General features: G+C 44.3%; 1 protein-coding gene across 2 annotated transcripts; it reads right to left on the reverse strand.

Annotated features, from left to right (window-relative positions):
- Nucleotides 1-3,342: 3,342 nt before the first annotated feature.
- Nucleotides 3,343-21,019, reverse strand: LYPLA1 (lysophospholipase 1). Of its 2 annotated transcripts, XM_040261225.1 has the most exons (9): nt 20,827-21,019; nt 19,837-19,868; nt 14,549-14,614; nt 13,005-13,052; nt 11,178-11,248; nt 9,907-9,980; nt 7,871-7,972; nt 6,808-6,984; nt 3,343-5,112 (listed from the first exon to the last, which is right to left on the reverse strand). In XM_040261225.1, the coding sequence occupies exons 1-9, from the start codon at nt 20,893-20,895 to the stop codon at nt 5,059-5,061; spliced, it is 693 nt and encodes a 230-aa protein (XP_040117159.1). In that variant the 5' UTR covers nt 20,896-21,019; the 3' UTR covers nt 3,343-5,058. The 2 variants fall into 2 exon arrangements, with proteins under 2 accessions (XP_040117159.1, XP_040117160.1); XM_040261226.1 differs by lacking the exon at nt 7,871-7,972 and having other exon boundaries at nt 3,350-5,112; nt 20,827-21,006.
- Nucleotides 21,020-21,824: the final 805 nt, after the last annotated feature.

Consider the following 21,824-nt stretch of genomic DNA (forward strand, 5'->3'; position numbering starts at 1 on the left):
GCCCTTTTCTCTTTATTTCATTTTAGATTTAAAATTATCTTTTCATCATTGATTTCTACTTAGGTATACACCTAGGTATTCTTTCTTCTTTGGGGCAATGGTAAATAGTATTGTATTTTTAATTTTGGTTTTCACATGTTCCTTGCTAGTTCCTTGACTTTTAGGTCATTTTTAACCATGTTTCAGCTCCCAAGTTAGTTAGATTCATGTAGCCATTGCTTGTTGAGTTACCCAAATGTTTATCACTCTGCCCATTCTTTGCATCTCTCCTTTCCTTTAATTCTTTTTTCTTCTTTATTCTCATAAACTTTCTATATCAAAGTGGTTTTCTTTTGCCCTCACTGTAAAATGAGTTCACCTCTAAGTTTATCAGTTATCCTTCTCTTCCACTTTTATGTTATTCCTTTATCTTCTGACCTCTGGTGGTGTTTTTGTTAAAGTGTGATGCGACTCTTCAAGTAGGCTCTCTCTGGTTGCTGTTAAGATCTTTTTCTAAAAAAGAATCTTTTTCTGTGGTATTCAGTTTTGCTTCTCACCATGAAATGTCTCTTTAGAGACTTTGGGTTTTTTTTTTAATTAATTTTTTTTTCTTTTTTGGCTCCACTGGGTCTTGGTTGTGGCACACAGGCAGGCCGTGTGTCATGTGGGATCTCAGCTCCTTGCCCAGGGATGGAACCCACATCCCCTGCGTTGAAAGGCGGATTCTTAACCACTGGACCACAAGGGAAGCCCCTAGAGCCTTAGTTTTGTTTCTTCTGTTAGTAACTCATGTTGCTTCCTGAATCTAAGATTTCTTACCTTTCCTGAAGTCTGGAAAAATGTCAAGTCATTTTATCTTCAAGTATTGCTTCTCTGCCATTCTGTGCTCTGCAGCTTCCATGAAACTTTAGGTTGGACCTTTTCATTTTACTTTTCCAGTCTCTCACGCTTGCTTTTGCTCCCTCGAATTTCTTCTAATGAGTTTCTTTCATACCAGTTTCATGCATACAAGTCTTCTGTGTTTAATATGCAGTTTAACTCATCTATTTGAGTATTTTTTGTAGGTCATATATTACAATTTAAACTCAAGGAGTGTGGGGTTTCAGTTTGGGAAGCTGATTAAAGTTCTGGAGGTGTACGGTGGTGATGGTTGCACACGCTACTGAACTGTATACTTTGAAAGTGGTTTAAATGGTAAATTTTGTTATATTTAACCACAATTTTTAAAAAAATCTGAAGAATAAAAAAAAGTATATCCAAGCCTGGCCTGCTCCCTTCCTGTCCTTACCGGCTGCATCCCTGCCCCAGTCATGCTGTGTAACCTGTTTTATCAGATTCTTCACATCCTTCTCACATATGGGTTTCTTTTTTTTCATGCAAATCCTAGCCAAGTGAAATATATGGGTGTTACTTTCTCCACCCCTTTGTGTTTCATACTTCTTTATCAGTAATGTATTCTGAATCTTTCCCAAATTAATTTTTTTTTAACAGCTGTATAACAAGCCATTGTACAAGTGAAGAGTAATTTATTTAGCTGGGCGACTTTTATTCCACATGGGGTTGTTTCACGTATTTTACCCCATCATAAATACCATCATAAATAGTCCTTCTCCATGAAGATTTCTCACTTGAGTGTTTATGTTGTGTGTCTACAAGTTTGCTTTTTCTGATACTGTGTGCTTTCACCTGTCTGTCCTTCCCTCTGGTTGGTTGAACTCTCTCATACCATCAGTCTCTTCACGTTCCTGAGAACCCAGTGATCCCTCTGCCTTTTGTGTACCTGGTACTCACCTGTGCAGGTAGTTTTCTCATCAGGTTTGTCCTTTAGGGGTGCTGAGCTCACTTTTGGCAGGGCTAACTAACCAACCTGGGCTGAGAATACATCACTGTCTATGAGAGAATCTGTTTGCCTCTTCCGGGTACCAGAGGGGCAGACACAGTCCCAGGAAAATTTTTTTTTGGCTGCACCCTGAGGCTTGTGGGATCGTAGTTCCCTGACCAGGATTTGAATGAACCCTGGCCACTGGCAGTGAAAGCACAGAGCCCTAGCCACTGAACCACCATGGACCTTTCCAGGGAAATTCTTGTTCATTAGAAGCTTATGTGTTTCCAGGCCATATTAACAGTACAAATTCAGAATCCAAGTATCTGTGAGGAAAGCTTGTGGTTTCAAGGGAAAGGCTCCCCACTTTTTTGCTGTCAGAGCCCAAGCCAAGACAGAAAAATTCCTCCTATCCCTTCCCAGGAGTCAGATTTTTCTCTGGTTCACCCTGTGACAGAACGGAGCCCCTGAAAGGATGCCTGCTTCATCATGGTGAGTTATTTCTGAGCCCCCAAATTAGGTGTGGCCTGTGGGGTTTAGGTTCCTTTTCTGTTCTTTCTGCGCTTTGGAGGATGCAATTTATTTAGGGCAAGCTGAATTTTATCCGTCTATTCGGCATTACTTGGTGTTTTGAATGATATGAAACAAGTTTTTTTTTTTTTTTTAATGTTTAGAAGTATTTGAATTACCTCCCGGGGGCACAGAGCATGGCAGGGGACTACAGGGTAAGGAAAACACATCATTTTGAACCCTGGCTTCTACACATATCAGCTCTGGGACCGGGGGCAAACACTTCATCTCTCCAAGTATGTTTCCTCTTCTGGAAAATGAAGATAAGGTTGATGTGAGGACTATATGACTAAAGGATATAAAATGCCTAGTACAGTGTCTGCCTGGAATGGACTAAGCACATAAGTTTTAGTAAGACACTGTTGTTATCTGTAGACAGACTTAAAACAAAATCATGCTTGGACCACACCTATTTTGAACCAAGAGTTTCAAAAGGATGGTGAAATCAAAGGTTATCACATGAAATAAGCCACTGCTGTGAAGGATAAATCTAAGAGCTAAAGCTGGAGACAAGATTTCAGCACAGAACTCTCTTAAGCAGGAAGGCCACCCTCAACTGGAACAAGCAGCCTCACAAAAAGGTTAGCTGGTCACTTGATTCAAAATCAAAAGCCAAAGGACTGTTTAAAAGGCAGACAGGATTCCTTTACAGGGAAAACAAAGAAATAGCAGTGAAATAAAAGGAGAAAAAACCACTTGGATAACTGATTTATGACACTAATTTTAAAATCCTGAACTATTTGAAAGGAGAAGACAGAAGGAGACACCACAGAAAACTTCAATAGGCCAGGAACCCTTAAGATCAAACTGGAGATTTTTTTAGCTCATTAACACTGGCTCCCACTTGACTCCACTCCACCATCAATCTGCTCTCTCCACCTGTATTCCTGTAACTGCATCATCGTCTTCCTCCTTTTCTGTACAGCCATTCCAAGGCAAATTCAAAAGTCAAAGATATTCCAAAGAGCCAGTCACAGCAAAGTCAGAATTCAATTTTATTTCACATTGATAGAAACCGTGAAAAAGATTTACATTTTTCCACGTTACAGCACAGTATTTCAATGGAATATTTCTTGCCATAAGTTAGATCTTGCTGATTTGTGTCAGTGAAACAACAGTTTATATTCTTCAAGGTAAAGCAAAATGACTTAGTAAATGATTGTTTAAAAACTGTGAATCCAGACATAAACATATGGCTTCATTATTCACATGCTCTGTATAGTCCATACCAAGTCATTTCCATCATCAAATAGCACCCATTTATGAAGATGCCATCCTAACACTTTCCTAGTCAGCTGGAATACAGCAGAAAAATGACCAGCTCAGAAATATCAAGTGTACACTTTTGGTATGTATTAAACTGTGTGGTAACTACACCACATGTATTGAGTTCTGACTTTTGTTACCCATAAATTTATTTTCAAGTAATTTTAACCGATAGTTTGAAAAATCTGATTATTTAAAATCAAATAATTGCTATTTTTACATTTGCACAAAAGCTAACTTAAAAATATCATTTGACTACAGTGAAAATTTTAAATGAGTCTGTTGGCAGAGAAGAATAAAGCAAAATTTTTGAAATGATTGCTCATTTCCTACAGCAGTCAGTTTCAAACATATGTGCAGAATAAGTAAATTCTGTGCTATGAGGAGAATCACCTTAGAGCAAATCATCTTAGAGATTACAGATTTTAAGATCAGTTTTAAATATTCCAGAACATACTAGAATATGAACTAACTATTCTTTCAGTTAATTACAGGAAAATACAACCACAGAATTATTTTCATTTCCTGCACTGAAGATTCTAGTAACTCTAAAGGTCCAAAATGTGGACTAAACTCCAGTTTAGGAAGTAGTGTACAAACTCTGAAGGGATGTCAGGTTTCTTTCGATAAGTATCAATACATTTTTACTCCACCACTTCTGTGATTCAGAATGTCAAATTACAGCATATATTGACTGCAGGTGTCTATGGCAAGGAGGCAATTATTTGGTCTGTTATGAAGGATAAAAAGAAGAAAGAACATATTTCTAGAGAGGAAAAAAGATAAATAGAACAGAAATTATATTCAGCAAAGAAAAACCTGGTCCCCAAAATAAAAGGGCCATTAATTCTAGAGAGCAATATTACTCTTTATGGACACTTAGAAGCATTATCCCTCTTATAAGGAATAATGTAATAACACCTCATTCTTAATATTATAATCATTAAGTATATAAGAACACATATATAAAAATATGGATACTGCATGGTGACTATGTAATTTGGGGATATGACCATAGTCCTAAGTCACAGCACGTATAAACCCTTTATGTCTTAAATGCTCATTTACACTTGAACAAGTTTTCATTAAGCATACTAGTAATTTTCAAGTGATGTAGTAAAAAAAAGTCCGGTTGCAGTATTTTATGATTTTGCTGAATTACATTTGGGAGAAAGAAGCTGGCTGCTTCATCTATTTTAATACTAGTGCATCCTGGATCATATCATACAAATACATATAGAGAAATGTCAAAGATCATACATTTCCCACGAGGAGATTTATTTAGTCTGTGTCATTGGTGTATATTTGCAAAACGTTTTAACACTGCAAACATTAGAGGTTTCAAGGTCGGGCACAGGAAGAAGTGTGTGCTCCACTGGACGATGCTGGTGTGCACTTCTACACAAGGCCTCTTGGCGGCGTCAGTCAATGGGAGGTAGGAGCTTATCAATGAACTGCTTGATGTCCATCATTTCCTGTTTGGAATGAAGAGGTCTGATAAGCAGTTACACAAATCAGAAATGAAATCCCTACTAAATTCTGCTAACTAAATCCATGGTGTGCACAGATAAGGTGAAACCACAGTTTTACTACAGTTACATAAAAAGCGGTGACAGAGAAATGAAGCACCAACAGAAATCTGGGAATACTTTCTACGATGATAGTGATGATTGTATTAATACGTTCAATGACTGCTCTCGTGTTATGAAGTCCCAGGAAAATGGTATGCACTTTGTTCTGCTGGGGGTCAGGGGGAAGGGGGGTTGAGAAGTGACAATAACCACCTGGAGAAGACATGATACACACACACAACTATTGTCAGCTAAGCCTCAGTGCCCAGCTTTTAACACCCCCCCCCCACTAAAACGACGATGCTATACCAGTAGCACCAAGCACTCTGTGCCTTCATGAGGAATCACACACAAGCAGCCACCTGAAGGAGGGAGGGCAGGTGCCCAAGACAGGCCTAGAGAGCCGTGGAAGTGAGCCCATTCCCGAGGACGTGGCTCCATGCCTCCTACCCGTGGCTCCACCTTATCACTGGCCCAGAACAGGCTCCCTGCTGTTACCCCCGGTGTCTGACCTCACAGATCCACACCCCAGCACACAGAGACCCTTCACCGGTATCACCTCCAGCCTACTGTACATCCTCTGTGGTCCCAAAGGTCCCTGCGATGCCACCTCCTCCAGCCCCACCGCCTCTCACTTTCTGCCTCAAGCCGTCCATCCATTGTCCTCCCATTTAGTGCAGAGGTCCCCTCCACACAAACACAGGTGCCCAGGTGCACCCCGAGTCCTCAGTGTGCTGACCCAGAGGCACTGAGTTTGGGGTCCTGGCTTGGGGGTGTGTGTGCTAAGCTCAGGGCACCTGTGACAGGATGCCTGCTGTGAAGACCACTGGCTTCGACCTGCAGCCCCTCCCTCCTGGGATCTGGCTGCCAGCCTTGCCAAATCTGATACGTCATCAGGGGTTCAACTGCCTTCTCAGTCACACCTAGAGTCCTAGGTCCCCCGTCCTTCTGGATAAATCTTAACTACTTGCCTTCTCTGCCCTTAAAGTACATGATTTAGCCAGGCTGACAGGTGCAAAAAATGTTAACTTGGACTGCCTTGGTGCTGAGCAGTCAGTTTTTAGTCTCGGCCTTTTAGAGCCTCTGAACCTATCCTGACGTCCTTCATTCTTAACAAGCGCTCATCCTTCTCAGCTTTTCAGAGAACTTTTAAAAAACTTCTTTTTTTCTTTTTAATGTATTTATTTATTTTTTATTTTACTTTACAATTCTGTATTGGTTTTGCCATACATTGACATGAATCCACCACGGTAAAAAACTTCTAATGTAACATATATCACAGTCTGCTCACTATATAGTCACTTGGATATATACTCTTCTTCCCTATTAAAAATTCTCATTTGATTTAATCTACTTTAGATTTTAATAAAGGAATGTTTTTTGTCCTTGAATTACGTACGATGTTTGCAAGTGGGAAGTTGATGAAAGAATGCTGAATTAAAATAAACTTTGATCTAAGTCCTACTACCTATGGTTCAATGTGAATTCATTCATTAACTTCTTTTAAACCCCCAAGCCATCAAATGTTATTTATCCTAAAAATATCACATGCAAAAAGTTGCAGAGGTATGCCTGTCATCGCTGCTTCCCGTCGTTTACCTGTTGACACGAACTGTGCATCATGCCTGCGTAGGTTCTGAAGGTCACATTGGCTGGATTCACCAATGTCTTCAGCTTCTCAGCAGTGAGAGAACCGAACATCAGGGGGACTAGAGGATCCAGGTCCCCGTGGCACTGAAGAATAGAAATGTCTCTGTTCACGCCACCAATAGGGCCCTGCAGACAGGACAGAGCTGTGTTACTCACTCAAAGGGGTGGCGCGCCGTGTCAGGTGCGTACAACCAGAGACGGGCGAGGATCACACGGCATGTTCTGACATCACAGGTGACATCTGGCCACAGAAATGAGACGCCCTCCATCCCTGTGCCCCCCACCTCCTCATTTAAAGGACACAGGATCACCCTGCTTGTATTAAAGGTTCTCCTAATGAATCAGTTCCTCGAAGCACATTGTATCCTAGTCATATGTCCAGTGTCTGGACTCAGTATGTTTTAGCTGAATCATGTTCTTCTCAGCTCTTACTTGATTTAAATAAGAAGGTTAATAAACAACACTATGTGCAAGACACCAAAGAGTTACTATATAGTGACAAGGAAAAAAGAAAACGCTAGATTTAAAGATGAATTTGAAAATGTCCTTATCCTTTGTGTGTATTATGTACTGCTTTACATATTGAGTATTTAAAAACTACATTCTCTGGCAAAATTCTGCTATTAAGCACAGAGCATACTGAGCATTCCAAAAACATTATTTCTATGTATTAAAAATAGCCCTAATTTTTGATATAAATCTTACAGTGTATCAAAGACATCAAATATAGAATTCATGACAGCAGGGACGTCTTTCTTTCTTGTTTTAAGGACTCACTCATTTCTTCCATTTTCTGCAATCCACAGTAAAGGCAGTGTGGTGTGCAGATAAAGTCTAAATAAGTACATCACAAAGTAAACAGATACTTTCTGTACTTACAGCTCAATTTGTTGTAAACCTAAAACCACCCTAAAAATTTAAGTATATTACTACTACTAATATGGGGCTGTTCTCAACAATATCTGCCATCTCAGAGCTCAGCAATGCCCCGCTGCACGCATGCGTCAGGCACCTGTGGAAACGAAGCCCGCAGTGGCAGCCAGCAGCTGAGAGCGGTGACGCCGGCCAGCTTCTGCTGTGTGGTCAGAGCCGTGTACAGAGATAAAGCTCCTCCCTGGAGAGACAACAGGCAGAGTCAGTGGGGGCGGATCTGCTGCCAAGAGCGGTGGGAGTGATTCTTGTTATCAATACCATCTGTTAGGAAAAAAGTCACACTGGATGGCTGACATCTAATGAAATTAGGCAAACTGGTAAAAACACACGCACCCCCCAGCAGCACGTCCTCCAGGACTTGACTCTCCACCTTGAAGACAGTCATGAGACCCCAGTGACGCCCCAACCAGCCAAGACGCAGTTTGAACAGCAAAGTTCATGGCTGCCCTGACAATGCTTGAGGGGTAGTCCAAATTTATAGTCACTATCCTCTCTGCAAAGTCTTGGATAGAAAATCAAATCTGGTCTTAAACTGGTATTACTTTCCAAAACAAGAATTCCGGATGATAAGGACTGTCTGGAGGACACCTCGGGAGCACTGACCAGGAGCTCACAACCCCCCCGCCAAGGCCTGAAGCCTGTATTCACTCTGGCCCACAGCTTCCAGGGCCACACAAGGAGGTAAGAGCCTTTCTCATCTGAGAAATTCGGTGACTGTCACGCTCTATGTGGCTGGAACTGTAACGTAATATGTAAGCTCAAGAATGGGAAAAGCGAGAGGAAGCAGAGGCCAACCACAGATGGCGAGGCAAGTGAGGCCGACGGGCAGAGAGGCAGATGCCGGGGGAGAGCTACCTGAGTCTGAGCTGCCTGTGACAGCCTGGCTTCATTCTCATCGCTGGCTTCTGGGATGTGACCCCAGACTCGTAACTTACTCTTTCTTGCCTAAGATGTTAGGATTTAGTTTCTGCCTGCTCTAATCAACGAATCTCCTTGACAGACTCCTGTCTGAACCAAGTGTTCATTCCTAGAACCACATTTATGTCACAGTGTGTGCACTACAATGTACATTGCCCGTGACTTCCAACAAATACCACATCAACAGCGCGTCTTTTTATTGTATCATATCAACAACCTATGTTTCCACTCAATTCTAACTTCTAAATGATTCCATAATTCCGACACTGCCCTAATTCAGGTCGTCTGGATGCTAAACTGTTGCCTTGGAGGATTTACAGATTGGCAGTGAGGGCAGTTTGAGGGGGTGGTGGGGGGTGACATGGCAAACAGGTGATGAGCTGAAATTAAGATGTAAACATCAGTATGTCATAACTGTAGAAAAAGTACTGCAGGTGGGAGAAAAAGTACAGGAAGAGAAGAAAGATGCCAAAAGTAAACATCATACACTTTTATCTAAAACCTGTTCTGCATAACAAGAAAAAAGAAGACAGAATGATATCACCAAGACTGACTTGGCTCCCCTCACCAGAACCATCTACTCCAGAATGGGAACCACAGAGGAATTCTCGAACACGGGGTGTGGCTGGAGCAGCCCTGACCTTGGGACCAGCACAGACGCAGGGGTGGTCAGCAAGTGGCTGGCGCAGCCCCCCAACTGGGGTCTCCTTTGTCGGGGCCCCTACTCTGATCCCACCCGACTGGGATTCCAGGGGGTCTGTGGGGCTCGACTGCTGGGAATTTGTGAGAAAAAGAAGGAAGGGATTTTTCTTTTCTTTGACCTTATTTCCCATCAGTCATCTCCTCCTGGGACAGGGCCTCATACCTGTGTTTCAGCAGTTTTATCTAGAGGGGCACACACTGTTAACAGATAGTTACGTGTGCGCTGTGGTTACTCAAGAAAAACACATTCCAGGCTCCAATTGATTTCTTTAAATAAACTGACTTTCAAGTCGTAATCTTTAGAGTAAAGCCTATCACTGACAGAGAAAACTAGAAAAGGAGAACTTCCCAGTCCAATCAAACTTAATTCAGCATTAAAGGTAAGGAGTACATCATATTCTATAACATCTTCCAAAAACAGGACTCCCATAAAATAAAGGATTGAGACCTCTAGACAAATACACCAATGACACACCACCCAAACTTTTATCTTACCTGAGAAAATCCTCCCAAAATAATTCTGTTAGAAGGAATGCCGTTCTTCACCTCTTGATCTATCAAAGCTTTTACTAAAAATAACATAAAAAATAAAATCACCAAAAATTAAATCACCAATACTTTCAAAGATAAGTCCACTGATGTGCTTTTCCATTATTAATTTTTTCCTATTTAAATTGTATCAGTGTATTAAAGGTCAAAAGAAGTGAACAACTTGAAGCACTCTCTTAAAATACAAAATTAGAATGTATTTTCTAGAACTCAATTTTGTAGGCACTGCTTAAACTGTTCAATTATGTTACGTGACTTGTAAAGCAGTTTTTTCTCTCATCAGTGTAGAGGGATATGAATATTCCTTTATCCATGGTCCATTCTGCTCATATACATTCTATAGTTCTTTCTCTCCAATGAACCCCAGGCTGCTGCTGCTAAATCGCTTCAGTTGCGTCCGACTCTGTGTGACCCCATAGACGGCACCCCTCCAGGCTCCTTGGTCCCTGGGATTCTCCAGGCAAGAACACTGGAGTGGGTCACCCTTTCCTTCTCCAATGCAGGAAAGTGAAAAGTGAAAGTGAAGTTGCTCAGTCGTGGCCGACTCTTAGCCACCCCATGGACTGCAGCCCACCAGGCTCCTCCGTCCATGGGCATTTGTACCTAAAAGCTGTTATTTTAAAATCATAGATAGTTAAGTACTTTACACGGGTTGTGATTTACAGTGCTTGAATAATTTGCCTTATTATTTAAAACCCCCAAACACAGTATTAATTTTCCCTATAGCCATAAATAATGTGGGGGGGGGGCAGGTGGGGAAACAGATGAATTCTTTTGTTTCCGCAAAATATTTCAACACATATCACTAACTATATTACTCGGTAACTCCCTATAGATCCATTTTTCTTTATAATACTATGAGAATAACTGCACCTTTTTACAAATTTATCTCCTTTCACTTTTGATATATATGTAGGAGTTTCACCTTTTTAAGATGAAAATTTCCAAATTTAACTGGCCACAAGTATGAAATATTCTGTGACTTTCTCTGTTTGCCTACATCAATGAAAGCAAAATGATGCATCTGACAGCATTCAAGTTTGATAAAACGCCATTCCTCCCCATCCACCTCATCTTCATGGACCATAATTAACAGTCCAACAAGGTAAGAGTGATCAGAAAAGAGTGGCATAGTGCCACCACCTGAGTTTAGACAGCTGCATAGTTTTCATCAGCAATATAACAACCGAATCTACTATAAAACTTTCCTTACTTACCATTTTCTGCTGCCTGTTTAATTCCAGTTTCATCCTCCAGTGAATCTGGCGAAAGCCCAATAATGTCAAACCTGGAAAACAAAGCAAAGTCCTAAAAGAATTGTTTGATTCTAAGAATATCTACCTTTGATGGTAACTTCAGAGAAAAAATGCTAACCAGAAATATTCTCTAGAACATTAAATTCAAACTAAACTGTTTCTGGGCTTCCCAGATAGCTCAGATGGTAAAGAATCCACTTGCCGATGCAGGAGACACAGGAGACGTGGGTTTGATCCCTGGACCAGGAAGATCCCCTGAAGAAGGGCATGGCACCCCACTCCGGCATTCTTGCCTAGAGAGTTCCAAGGACAGGGGAGCCTGGTGGGCTACAGTCCATGGAGTCACAAAGAGTCAGATACAACTTAATGACTAAATAACAACTGTCTCTGCAGGCCAAAGAGTCAACTTAAATGTGTGAATCTGACATCCTGTGAGTTCCTTTTGCACTAAGTAGATGCAGATGCTATTAGAAAGTCACTGTCACATAATTTAAAGTTAGAAACACCTGCAGAATGACCCAGGCTAACCTGACACCTGGGGAGGAATCTTCAGCCCTTGAGACACCCGAATAGATGCCATCTCCTCACTTCCCTCCTAGTCATCCTAAGTCCACTGGCTGGAGAGCCCTGCACCAGTGCGGCACCTCGCGCACAAGGCCTGCACCTGCTGCACAAGGCCCTCAGGCCGCCTCCACCACAGTCTGGAGAGCCTATCACCACTTGGCCCTGAATCTGGGTCTGCCCCGCTATCTACTACGTGCTCAGACTACGGTCAGGAGCAATGTGAGGTGGAAGTCTTGATGCCAGACAGGGATTCTGTCAGAGAGGGAAGACACAAGAATCAGAGGCCATCGTGGGCAGGAACCTGTGAGAGTTGCCAAGAAATCTCCCATAGACACAGATGAACGTTCAGGTGAGTTAGAGGGGGTGGGGACAAGCAGAGGATAAGGTGGCAACACACCAGAGTCCCCACGATGTCTTGACAGGAGTGTGGAGACAGGGGAGCAAACAAGCAGGAACAAGTATGCCTGCTGGTTAGGTCTGGGCTAAGTGCCTTCAGAGATGGGGCAGCTCCAGATGGCAGAGCCCAGGGGAGATGTGGGTGCCTGAGGCTGAGAGAGGAAAAGGTCAGCGGGAAAAGAAGAGTCCTGGAAGCAACAGCCACTCAAGGCTGTGAATGGGCTACGGACATCGGATCCCCCAGTCACCAGAAAGGTAAGACGTCGGCAGGAGCTGGAGGAAAAAGGAAAACAGGACCCGGGGGTCGGAGTCGTCATTTCTGAGCAGACCTGAGGGCAGGGCTCTCAGAGCAGCAGGAAGAACACGTGGCCTGGACGCGGCTCAGAGAACAAAGGAGCGACTGTGAAGCACACGGGGAACACCTGGCACCCTGAAGACCCCCAGAGGGCTCATCAGGAAGTGGTCTCCCTACACACCCACCAGCTTGCCAAGAAGCCGAGGCAGGAGGTGGACACCCCGTCTGGTCACGGCAGTGAGCAAAGGTGTGTCAAGTGCTGAGACTCTGCGGCATTTGTACCCACCCACTCCCTCCTCTTCCTCTACCTGCTGTCGCAGCTCCTTAAGTTTACCCCTGAATCTAAATCATGAGAACCAAGACAGTGAAATAAAGGTTACATTTCACTTTAGAACTTTGCAACTTAAAGACAGTTCATTAAAAATTGATGTACGCAAAAGCAATTCTAATTAAAACAAAAACAAGAAAAATTTACACACACAAAAAAAACCCTAAGTAAAAAGTTCTTAGTAAATTAGTGAAGTCTTACTTACCATGATGGCATGGCCATGTTCATATTTAATGTTACAGGCATAACCGGCCTACATGGGGAGGAAAAAAGAAAAACAAGAATAATACACCATAGCACAGAACCTAGTCAACATCATCTTTTGCAGATAATTACTTGAGGCTCACACAACATAGAGTGTGCAATTTTAAACAGATGATCTGCTTAGCTGCACACACACCTGTACAACTCTCTGCTCCACACTCTCCAAATGGTTCTTGAGACAAGAGCGGCCACTGGGATGGACTAAAGTTGGCAAAGAAATATCTTTCTTTATCTACACCTTTACTCGATACTTTCAGACCAGACGTGAGAAAGAAAACAGTGGCCAACATGGCTGGAAATGTCAGACTGGCTAAGGGTGGGGAAGGGATGCAAGCAACTTACTGCACAGAAAAGGTGACGTCGATTCTCGTAGGCTCAAATGACATGTGTGCTGATTTTCTAGTTCTTACCTGCTTACAAGACCTCTAAATAAATAAGGAAAACATAAGCTTTGCCTGAGTGTCCACTATACCCAACTCAGTTCTGTGCTGACAATGTTGGACCACCCGCCTGGAGCCAGGTACCAAAGGAGAAAACAGACTCACTCTAACTGTATCTCACCACCATCCTTCTTACTTGAGAAACAAGTCCACCTTAGATGTCACAAAATCTCAGTGAAATTTCCTTGAGGACATAAACTTGCTTCCCTAGGTTCAAAGATAGGTTTATACCAAATTCAATCTGGGGGCCAATTAACAAGAGCAGAAATTCCAGCAGCATCAAGAATCCTGTTTCTGGCCTGAGTCATTAAGAAGCACACAGCAACTCTGGCCACATTATGCAGCTGTTGCTGACAACGGTTAAGATGAAGCCTGTATTACAGGATAAGAAGAGGAGGGAACCTTTTCTTACCTAGTCTCAGATATTCTTCCTCTTTCGTACTTATCCACTCTGCTGCTATGACCACTTCCAAGGCCGAACTACTGACCCGTCAGCACTTGTTTCATCCCACTGGCTTCTCCACGGCTACCACTCCTCAGCACCCTCTGATCTAAGACCTGCTCATCTCAGGGACTTTCTGAATTTGCTCAAAACTTACTAGTATCTTTTGGACACCTACAAATACTTTCAGGATTCAAAGCCGTATCTTACACACTCCAAAGTATGTGTTCTCTCCGTGCTGCATCATACTGTCTCTAGTTGATGGAATTTGAAAGGGTTTTCAAGTTAGTCACAAACCTGACAGGTAAATCCCCTTCAGAGACAGTTCACGGATATCCTCAGAGCTTAACAGGTATCTGTGTATCTACAGGAATTTTCCTGGCTGTGAGTTCAATCCAAGGGAACATTATTTTAAATTTCTCAATTTAAAAAAAAAAAAGGAAGAAAAATTCAAGGTAACCAGGTCACATTTATGTTTTAAAGAACTTACTAATCTTTAGTTTGAAGCTGAACATATACAAATGCTTTTCTGGAAAAGTACAGCTATCATGATGCTTCTTCTCTGGACTCCAAATTGCAAGTCTGAAAACTGAAAACACTTACGCATGCGGGCAGATGTATTTGATGTGAGCGCTTCTGATCCCGGCAAAGGCTTCTGCCCATCCATGCCTGGTGGAGAAGTAACGCCATTAGATACTGTTTTACAGTCCTGTTAGTTAGTAACAGAATAAATAGTTACTTACATTTGTAAGGATAAATTTTCACCCCTTAAAAAAGCACTGCCAACCTAGAAATAACCCAAAGCGTGTGATTTCAGCTTTACCAGAGAGCACTGTTTTCTCTTTCATATACTTCACTGGGCTTTCAAATCTACAAAGTGTATTTTTTTAAACTCTATAATCTTCCAACCATGTGCCTAACAAAATAGCCAAGATAGATGATATAATTCATTTTATACGAAGAAAAAACCATCAGAGGGGTAAAGCAACTGTCTGCTATCTCTCTTTTGCTACTACACCATCAAAAGTAAAACAACTTTAACATTCGCTCCTTGTGCAAATGTGGACATATGTATGTTCAAAATGGAGTAACAGAAAAACTAGAAAAATATAAACATTATCAAAATCCTTCCAGCCAGAAATAAACAGTTAATCTTTTAACATATTTTTTTCCAAATTCTGCATGCTATCTCTGGAGAGGTAAACACAGATTTAACAAGAATGGGATCGCACTACAAACACACAGGTCCCTACTTGCTTACACTTGACGTTACACCTGGTACTTTCTACATGTTACCTCTGTGTGCACAGTTGCTTAGGTTGTGTCCAGCTCTTTGTGACCCTATGAACTGTGGCCTGCCAGGCTCCTCTGTCCATGGGATTCTCCAGGCAAGAATACTGGAATGGGTTTGCCACGCCCTCCTCCAGGGGATCTTCCCGACTCAGGGATTGAACCCACATCTCCTGTGGCTCCTGCATTGCAGGCGGATTCTTTACTACTGAGCCACCAGGGAAGCCCCATTACCTCTACTAAAGGGTAAAATAAAAGTAACTTAAGCCTTTTTTGGATAAAATGGTTTTGAAATAAACATTAACTGCTTTTCTGTTAACTACTTCTCTATTTTAATCCACCTTCCCCAAAAGGGTTAAGGACACAGAAACCTCACTGAAAAGGCAAACACAGAGAGGGCTGAAACGATATTGTAGACTGCCAGTGAATACACACAGAATGAAGGAATGTTTTAGAAGATCACTATTTGGCAACCATCACAATAACAGATGCAGACAGCAATCATTAATGGATGCTAAATCCAAAGGTGAAAAATGGATGAGAAACAGACATTTTTATGAAATCAAAGCATCTCCCCACCAAATACTTTTTAAGTGCAATTATACTTACTAATTTTATTCTGGAGACACTTGGTAGACACTATCTTAACCAGGTAGTGAAACATAAAATTATCGTCAGAGGCACAAAAATCAACCCAGTGTGGGCCCGGGACCCGCATGGCACCCTCTGCGGTGTCCCTACCAAAAGCGAGAAGTCACATAAACCAGACCGAGGGCCACCCCACCCAGGAACTGGTTCGTCGGGGAGAAAGGTCCAGGTCACCAAAGCTAAGAAGATGGACCGATCCAGACTGAAGGAGCCTCAGGAGATTTGACAGCTCAACCTGACTAACTCACTTGTGATCTGGACCCACAAAGGACACTGCTGGTCAGAGCAGAGGGATGTGACTGTGGACAGTGGGTTTGACGGGAGCTTCGGTTCAACACGAATGGCCTGACTGATGGGTATGCTGTGGCCACATGGCCGTGCCTTCTGCTTACAAAACACACTGCAGCTCTGTAGAGTAATGAGGCAACAGGCCTGCAACTTTATTCTTGAATGTGTGAGAAATGTTAACAACTGGGTAATCTGAGTGAAGGGCAAAGTCAAGTCGCTCAGTCATGTCTGACTCTTTGCGACCCCGTGGACTGTAACCTACCAGGCTCCTCTGTCCATGGGATTCTCCAGGCAAGAATACTGGAGTGAGTTGCCATGGACCTCTAAATACTACTTCTGTAACTTTCATGTAACTGTAAAGTTATTTTAATAGAAGCAGCTAAAATTTTACACAATGATGGAACATAACCTGTTAAGTGATTCTATGAGTCCACATGACAGAAGTGAGGAGGGTCAAGCCAAAAACACCAGGGGAGTGGCAGTTAGAGAACCACGTCACACTAACACCTGCCTCCAGTGAGACTCACCCACGCAAAAAGCCCTGGGTGAAAGTCCGTTGTACGATTTGCATCCTTTAAAAGCACCTCCTCACGACTTGCGCTTACCACACAGGGAAAACATGGCGGCAGAGAAGCCCCAAACGAAGAGACCATCTTCACCGAGTGACCCGGGGCGGCATCAGTAATGGGACAGAGGACCCCATCTGGCTCCCAGCGTGAGGCAATAAATGTGGCTGAACCTCCATGTAAGGAAGTGCCACACAAACCTAAACGAGGGACCAGTCCCATCCGTGCAGAAAGGTAGACATCCTGAACACCAGAGAGGAGCAGAGGGACTGTCCCAGATTAAAAGAGACTCAAGCGCTGCAGCTGCTCAGGGCAGCGCGGCAGGGACTGAAGGGCAAGCGGAGAGGATTACTACAAAGGACATTACTGGGGCAGCTGCCAAGGTCTGTTAGGTAACAGGGTAGACCGATAAGAACATTAAAGAAGTGCTACACTTCCTGAAGCAGACACTGTTCTGTGGTTATACAGGAGACTGTGCTCGTGCTTAGGAGGTAAGTGCTAAAGTTGGGAAGTAAAGAACCATGGTACTGACAACTTTTCCAAGTTTAGGCAAACACAGTAACATGTTAGAGAGAGCTCAGTGAATCTGAGTAGAAGGAATCGAGGAATCTGTTTTATTCTAGCATATGCTCAGTCACTCAGTCGTGTCCACCTCTTTGCGACCCTATGGACTGGAGTCCACGAGGCTCCTCTGTCCATGGGATTATCCCAGCAAGCATACTCGAACGGATAGCCATTTCTTCCTGCAGGGGATCTTCCCGACCAGGGATCGAACCAGTCTCCTCTCCTGGCAGGTGGAGTCAGGAATCACTGACTCCTGACTGAGTCACCACTGAGTCACTCAGTTACCACTGAGTCACCTGGGAAGCCCCTTTATTCTTGCAACTCTTCTATACCTTTGAACGTATTAAAAAAAAAAAAAAGTTAAAAATACTTTCAAAAGTATTTATCTCTTGTGTTGTAGGATTTCAACTGATTTCATTCTCTTCTCAAATATATCTGAATCTGAATTTTTTTATAAGACAAATGTAACACTTCCATAATCATAACAAAAGCTATCTTTATTTTGGAAGGAAAACTGATCTCAGGCAATATAGTGTGGACTAACACATTTTATTACACAGGTTATGCAGAGGAACATGTGGTCAGATGTGTTTCTTGCAGAACTTTTCAGAGCTTTAAACATGCTAGTGCCCATACAGTAAAGCTTCAAAGGGAGAATAAGCCATATCATATTCCCTTGACATGAAGATATAATCTAAGTGGCACCACTGAAAAAAATCTTTTTATTAAAAAAAAAAATCACCATCACAATAAACACATATAAGATGAATACCAATCTCAGAAACATAAAAATGTGGGGAAAATGACATATGGGAATTGAGAAAATATGGAATTACACAGGGTCTCCCAATCTCATTTGGCCACCAAACACTTTTCATGAGGAATCTACAGGACGTAGACTGCTAGATTCAAGTTAAGACAGCACACCTTGGCTGGCCCTGCAAAAAAGAACCTTAACCAAAAAAAAAAAAAAAAAAAACTGCCCATTTTTATAGCAACAAACTGAATCGCTTAATCCTCTTCACCCTGCAAGTCAACCTGACAAAAGAACTTCAGTTCTCCAAAAACTATCTTAAACACTGAATTACCATTTGTCAGATAGGCTGGTGCCGAATTTTCTCGTGTTAATGGAACCAGTTAAATGTCAGCTTTCTTTGGTGCCACCCCACCAAGCACTGTCAGAACTGAGACCTCTAATTTTTGTCCTTCAGACTTCTAATTTTTTATATAAACTTCACTCTTAGTCAAGATGTCACAGCTGCTCTCAGCCTTTATAATCTCACGGTGGTCATTTTCATCACCATCTCACTCTTAACTTCTGTCTAAAGTATCTGGCTACACTGGGGTCCACACAGAACCTTCCTCCAAATAAAGCTTTTTTCTCGTGGCCTGATTCTTCAAGCTTCAAAACTCTTTATTGGTAAAGTTGCAGGGGACCAAGATGCTCTCTGTCAGGTAATAAAATAGGGCTTCTCTAAAAACCTCTGGATTAGATAGATAGATGGGTAAATAAAGAGGAAAACAAGTCTTTTTCATAGGACTACCTGTTGACCATAAAGCCCTATAACCCTTCCCATAACTCCATGTAAGGCATGGACCTCCACTTGGGAGGCCTAAAAGGATACTTGGAATCAATCGCTTTTAAGACAATCTAATTCTAGCTCAGTGCCTCCTTGTAAAGACTCAATAGTGTCTTGGCTCCTTTATCAAAATTTATTTGTTTCACTTTCCCTCCAATTCTGTAATTTTGTAACAATTTTATAACAACAATTTGACTGACATTTCAAACAGATAATCCTGGATTTAAATTTTAAAAAGCCTCAGGACTTCTCTGGTGGTCCAGGGGTTAACACTGGGAGCTCTTAATGCAGGGGGCCTGGGTTTGAGCCCTGTTCAGGGAATTAGATCCTCATGCAGCAAGGAAGATCTTGCCCACTACAACAAAGATCCTGGGTCGGCGCAACTAAGACCTGGCGTAGCTCCCCGGCTTCCCCTGCAAAAAAGCTCTCAATACAGAGAAAAGCTGAGTGACAGATAAACCACAGGGCTAAAGCCATGTGTCTGATAAGCCTCCGAACAAATCTTTAAACTGTATCCTCTGCCCTTCAACTGATTTTTGAACAGAACATCTAAGATTTCACTCAGAATACTCACATTGCTAGTATCTCACTACACAAAATCCACCAGTTCTTCTCAAACTGCCTTGAAATTTCACCTCCAGAAAGTTCTCAAGTGCAAGCTCTACAAACATACCTTCCAACTCTGGCATCCAGTATCCATGGCAACTCAAGGAGGAGTTTGCAGTTTTAATATGTTCCAGAAACAGGAGTTGATGCATGACAAATTAAGAGGATGGGGGAAACTGCAGGGGGTAGGGCTGGGAATCAAAAAAGACAGGATTCTATCTCATGATCCAAGTGTAAGAAATATAACTAGCAGTTTTTTTTATACAATCCTAGAGTTCTTCAACAGTGAATTCTTGCTCCTGTAGGGGTGCATGACCTCGTTCATCAGGGTACTAAGGATGGTACCTACCCTGTGTCTCCCAATCCATGAAGGAAGATCACCTAGAAGAGAAGAGAGCAATGACTGATTAACACCCCAAGAAACCACCAGAATGTCACAGCCCGGCGCTCTGGTTAAGCTGGATACCAGGAGTCACAGAACACTGCCTTCAGCAAGTTAATTATCTCCACAGACCTCGCTGAAGCGGCAAAAATACTTAACTTACGTGGGGTTTTAGCACTTCTTGAGGTTCCAGTTAGACATGCTTCTGGGCAAACGATCACATTCTACAGAACACAGCTGTCTCTTTCAGGTCAGACCGTGAGAGTCTCACCTACACGGCAGAATTTTTCCATCACAAAAAAGGAGCTTCCCGGGGTAAAAGTTTGAGATCCTCACGCACAAGTTTCCTAAGCAGTGGCACCCCTGATCGGAAACGACACTAAGCCTTCAAACTCTGAGATAAGGGGTCTGAGGTGCGAAAATAAAGTCCTGTTCCTGGGGGCTTAAGGCCTTTCCCATCCACAGACAGGCAGAAACCTGCTCCAGAGCTGCCTGGGGCTGGGGCGCCGTCCGCTCACACGGGGGCCTGGGAGTGGGGTGCCGGGCGGGGTGGGGGAGGTCCTGGGGCCGGGGGCGGGTGGGGGACTCTGGATGTGGGCGGGGGGCTCAGGATGGGACGGGGGTTCGGGCTGGAGGTTCAGGATGGGGACAAGTGGATCGGGACTGGGGCCTCAGGATTGGGGACAAGGGGATCGGGGCACGGGCTCAGGATGGGGACACGGGGATCTGGGCTAGGAGCTCAGAATGGGTACACGGGGCCGGGGGCTCAGGATGGGGATGGGAGCTCGAGGGTGGGAAAACAGCCTCCCGCTCGCCGTGACCCCGCGCCCTCCGCACACACCCGGGCCAGGCGGCGTCTATCACCCCCGCCCGACCGCACCCGACCCACCGGCCAGGCGTCCCACCCCCTCCTCCCGGCCCGCGGGCTCCCCGGCGCGCGCCCGCGCCCGCACTCACCGCGGCGGTGGCCTTCCGGGCGGCAGGCACGATGGCGGGCAGCGGAGCCGACATGTTATTGCCGCACATACACCGGCTCCAGCGGCCGCGCGTCGGAAGCGGAAGGCGGAGCGGGCGCCCGGCCGGGCCCAAGGGCGTGCGAGCGGCGAGTCGGGCCCGCCCACGGGCGCGCGCTCCGGCGCGTGCGCGCCCCCCGGCCCCGCACCGCCCTCCGGCCCCGCACCGCCCTCCGGCCCCGCACCGCCCTCCGGCCCCGCGCGTCCCTGCCGCCCTCCGCGCCGCTGCCTGCGCGTCACAATGTCCCGCCGAGTGGCGCCCGGTTGGCTGCGGCCGCGGGCTGCCAGAGCTGACCTCCGCGCGCGGGCCGCGCATGCTCCATGCGGGCGGAGGGCCTGGCGGGCCGGGGCGCGCGGTCACTGCCGACCCCGGGCATCGCGTCTCCGCCCTGCGAAGGTGGGGACTTGGGGCAGCTTTCGCGGCGTTTCTTTTAGGGGCCGCTCCACTGTTTACTTCGGGGGTCCGCTCCCCTCCTCCTCTAAACTGCAGCTGGAGAGGGAAACGGTTGTCACCGGGTTTCCACGGTTCACCGGTGGGCGGATGTGGAGTTAATACTGATTTAGGCACCCGACCACGGGAGGGGGCCCAATGCCTCTCTACTACCTGGTGGGGTCTGGGAGGAGCAGAGACGGGCACACTTAAAAGTGAGAATGCCCTGACCTTCGGAAGGTTACGACTGACCACTGGTGAAAAGCCACAACTTGTGACCTATGGTCCCGTTTTGTTTGGGAGCTCACTAAGGACTGTACCCTGGGACACAGCCTCTGAGCGCTGAGGAGCATCTCTGGAATGGGGGGCGTGGGCGAGGTCATCATCTATACGATTTTGGTCCAAGCGTTGAGACGGTCAAGCAGCATTTCTGTAGGTTGCTGGTAGTCAGGAGAAAATACGGTTTTGGTGCTTTTCTGAAGGTGGGAGGATACTAGTTTGGATTCATAAAA

Source organism: Oryx dammah, unplaced genomic scaffold (assembly GCF_014754425.2).
Source record: "Oryx dammah isolate SB20612 unplaced genomic scaffold, SCBI_Odam_1.1 HiC_scaffold_19, whole genome shotgun sequence".
Classification (NCBI taxonomy): Eukaryota; Metazoa; Chordata; class Mammalia; order Artiodactyla; family Bovidae; genus Oryx; species Oryx dammah.

Coding starts and splice junctions, on each gene's coding strand:
- LYPLA1 (XM_040261225.1), bottom strand. CDS start 20,895: ATGTGCGGCAATAACATGTCGGCTCCGCTGCCCGCCATCGTGCCTGCC. Junction 9,981..11,177: donor TAAACAGGCAGCAGAAAATG/GTAAGTAAGGAA, acceptor TGTTATTTTTAG/TAAAAGCTTTGATAGATCAA. Junction 6,985..7,870: donor TGCGGGCTTCGTTTCCACAG/GTGCCTGACGCA, acceptor TCCTGTCTGCAG/GGCCCTATTGGTGGCGTGAA.